Raw genomic sequence first — 2,500 nt, 5'->3', positions numbered from 1 at the left:
GTCTTCCCTCAGCAAAATGCACGTTTTCTTGCGTGGCTGGATGTAATAAAGTTTTTGTTTTTGGAGAATCATAATATCTCTTATCTGTTGTATTTGAGCAGGACAGGGATGCACTTTGGTGACACATAAAACAAATTCCCAACATTGTGTCTTTTGTGTCTTTCCATCATGTTTGATGTGCTTGCAGATCACAAGCATTTCCTAATTTCACTTCAGAATTTTTCGTTATATTTAATCTTTTGTTATATTTTTTTATACTGTTATCATTTGTCAAGTATATATATATATATATATATATATATACTTTCCTTTATCTTTACCAAATTTACCTGTATTTACTTTGTTTTCATATATGGCGACTTTTTGTGAAAAATTGAGACTTTTGAGGGCGGTTCTAGAGATTTTCTGAGGGAGGGGTTTGGCAACACTGAGCGCGAGTCCCGCTGGCTGTGAAGCGGGAGTGACCAGCCGGCAGAGGATTCCGCTTGGTCTTAAAGCCTCCCTGGAACGGCTATGTTCACAAATCAAACACTTGTCAAAAAAGAATGATTAATCCTCAATTTAGAGTTTGTTATTCGTATGGTCTAGGTGTTCATACGGCATATGCCTTAAATACGGGACAAACTGCATTCCGTATAGCTTTCATACGGAACGCTTCTTTGATGCCTTAAATACGGGACGATTCCGTATTATACGGAACGGTTGGCAACCCTACCCCCAACCCCCCCGTTGTGTTTTCTATTAGTAAATCGACATTACAATGATTACAAAATATACTATTTTATAGATTATTTATTATAATATTTGGCAACAGCAAAGTACTCTATAACGTCTTTTATTTTGCTCTATGCAAACGTATTATTTCCGTTGCGGGCAGATTTTGAACTTTCACCCGGTATCTAGTCCTTCCTCTTCCGTCTATAGTGAAAGCAGGTATGGCGGATTGTCTTTGAGCTTAAAATGTGATTGAACGATCTATTGGCATCTGCCGTTTTTGAAGATCAAATATATGATATTAAGAATTTTACGTATAGTTCGCATTCTATTGGAAAATATCCTTGCCATATTAAGTCGAATTAATCTAATAACGGATTTTTGTTACTGCTCGAGTTGACGCTGGGAAGCTGTCGTTTATCCCTCACAAACGCGAACCTATCGGACTACGATTTTACAGTTACTATCTTACAGCAGAGTGAAAGTGTACCGCTGTAATATTCGTTGATTTGGTTAAAACGCATATTTAACATGTTTGGATACTTGTAAAACCGCATATTTAACAGATGTTTGGACATTTGTAGCTTATAAGCTAAATGGTGCTTATTCCGCTACTTAGCCTGAACTCCACACAGGCTTTGACGTCTGTTGAACAGGCATAATTAAAGAAAGTAATTTTTCAGGTCAAGATGGTGCAGCGCCTGACTTACCGACGTAGGCTTTCCTACAACACTGCTTCAAACAAAACCAGACTGTAAGTGTATTTCCTGCATTAATGCAAATAGATCTTCACCAAGTACCGACGTTTTTTTTTGGCAATATAGTGTTCAATGCAGACTTCAAAAGCTGTACTTAACGACTGCTTTGTCACTCAGGTCCCGTACGCCAGGTAACCGCATTGTGTACCTGTATACCAAGAAGACTGGCAAGGCACCCAAGTCAGCATGCGGAATCTGTCCCGGTAGACTGCGTGGTGTAAGTGGTGCACTACATACAGTTCTTTTCTGTGTGCTTAGACTATACCGTTATCTTAAGTACGCTGATAGAAATGGTGTTTGAGGGTAGAAGCCAATAAATCTGGTGGAATCTAGAAAAGGAGCAGTGTTTGTTTCTTGGCTCTTGTTTGTTGCATACAGCTTTGTTGTAGAGTAAATTGTATGTTTATCATGAGATTAAAAATATTTAGTAAAGTAATTCTTACAGTCTCTCGAGTATTTTTATAGTATTTCTAAATTCTAATGCCACTTAGTTTGTAGCATAGTATATCAGTGTTAAAGATAAGATCAGTAATGTGTCTTTTGGGGTAGTTTATATCTAATATTAGGGAGATCAAGTAAAATATGATCTACAATAGCGTAGCAGATGTTAACATCTATTGAAAGTCTTGGTAGCTACATCAGATTGGATTACAGAATAGTTTTAATTTACATCAAACTAGACATAAGTGAACACATGATTTAAACATGTTCAACTATGTTTGTTCCTCAATAGATCCGTGCTGTGAGACCCCAGGTTCTTATGAGACTCTCAAAAACCAAGAAGCATGTCAGCCGAGCTTATGGTGGTTCCATGTGTGCCAAGTGTGTACGAGACAGGTAACTGACTGAGACATTGCATAGCCTGTTTGTATATAATTAGATTAAAGTGGTCATATGATGCTTTTTTAAAGATCATTATTTTGTGTATTTGGTGTAACAGAATATGTTGACATGCTTTAATGTTCAAAAAACACATTATTTTTCAAATACTGTACATTATTGTAGGTCCTATATGCCCCGCCTCTCTC

At 37.2% G+C, this 2,500-nt stretch overlaps 1 protein-coding gene across 2 annotated transcripts in view; it reads left to right on the top strand.

Moving 5' to 3' along the window:
- Positions 1 to 853: 853 nt before the first annotated feature.
- Positions 854 to 2,500, top strand: part of LOC107704607 (60S ribosomal protein L34) — a 16,341-nt gene continuing 14,694 nt past the window's right edge. The window contains exons 1-4 of one of the 2 annotated variants that reach the window (XM_016507582.1): positions 854 to 933; positions 1,398 to 1,468; positions 1,590 to 1,689; positions 2,206 to 2,309. In XM_016507582.1, coding sequence (XP_016363068.1) covers positions 1,404 to 1,468; positions 1,590 to 1,689; positions 2,206 to 2,309 — 269 coding nt within the window. In that variant the 5' untranslated portion in view covers positions 854 to 933; positions 1,398 to 1,403. The other variant, XM_016507583.1, reaches the window with a different exon arrangement.

This window comes from Sinocyclocheilus anshuiensis, unplaced genomic scaffold (genome assembly GCF_001515605.1).
Source record: "Sinocyclocheilus anshuiensis isolate Anshui unplaced genomic scaffold, SAMN03320099.WGS_v1.1 scaffold3006, whole genome shotgun sequence".
Taxonomy (NCBI): Eukaryota; Metazoa; Chordata; class Actinopteri; order Cypriniformes; family Cyprinidae; genus Sinocyclocheilus; species Sinocyclocheilus anshuiensis.
The sequence above is the reverse complement of the archived record's forward strand: the minus strand, read 5'-3'. Positions and strand labels throughout refer to the sequence as shown.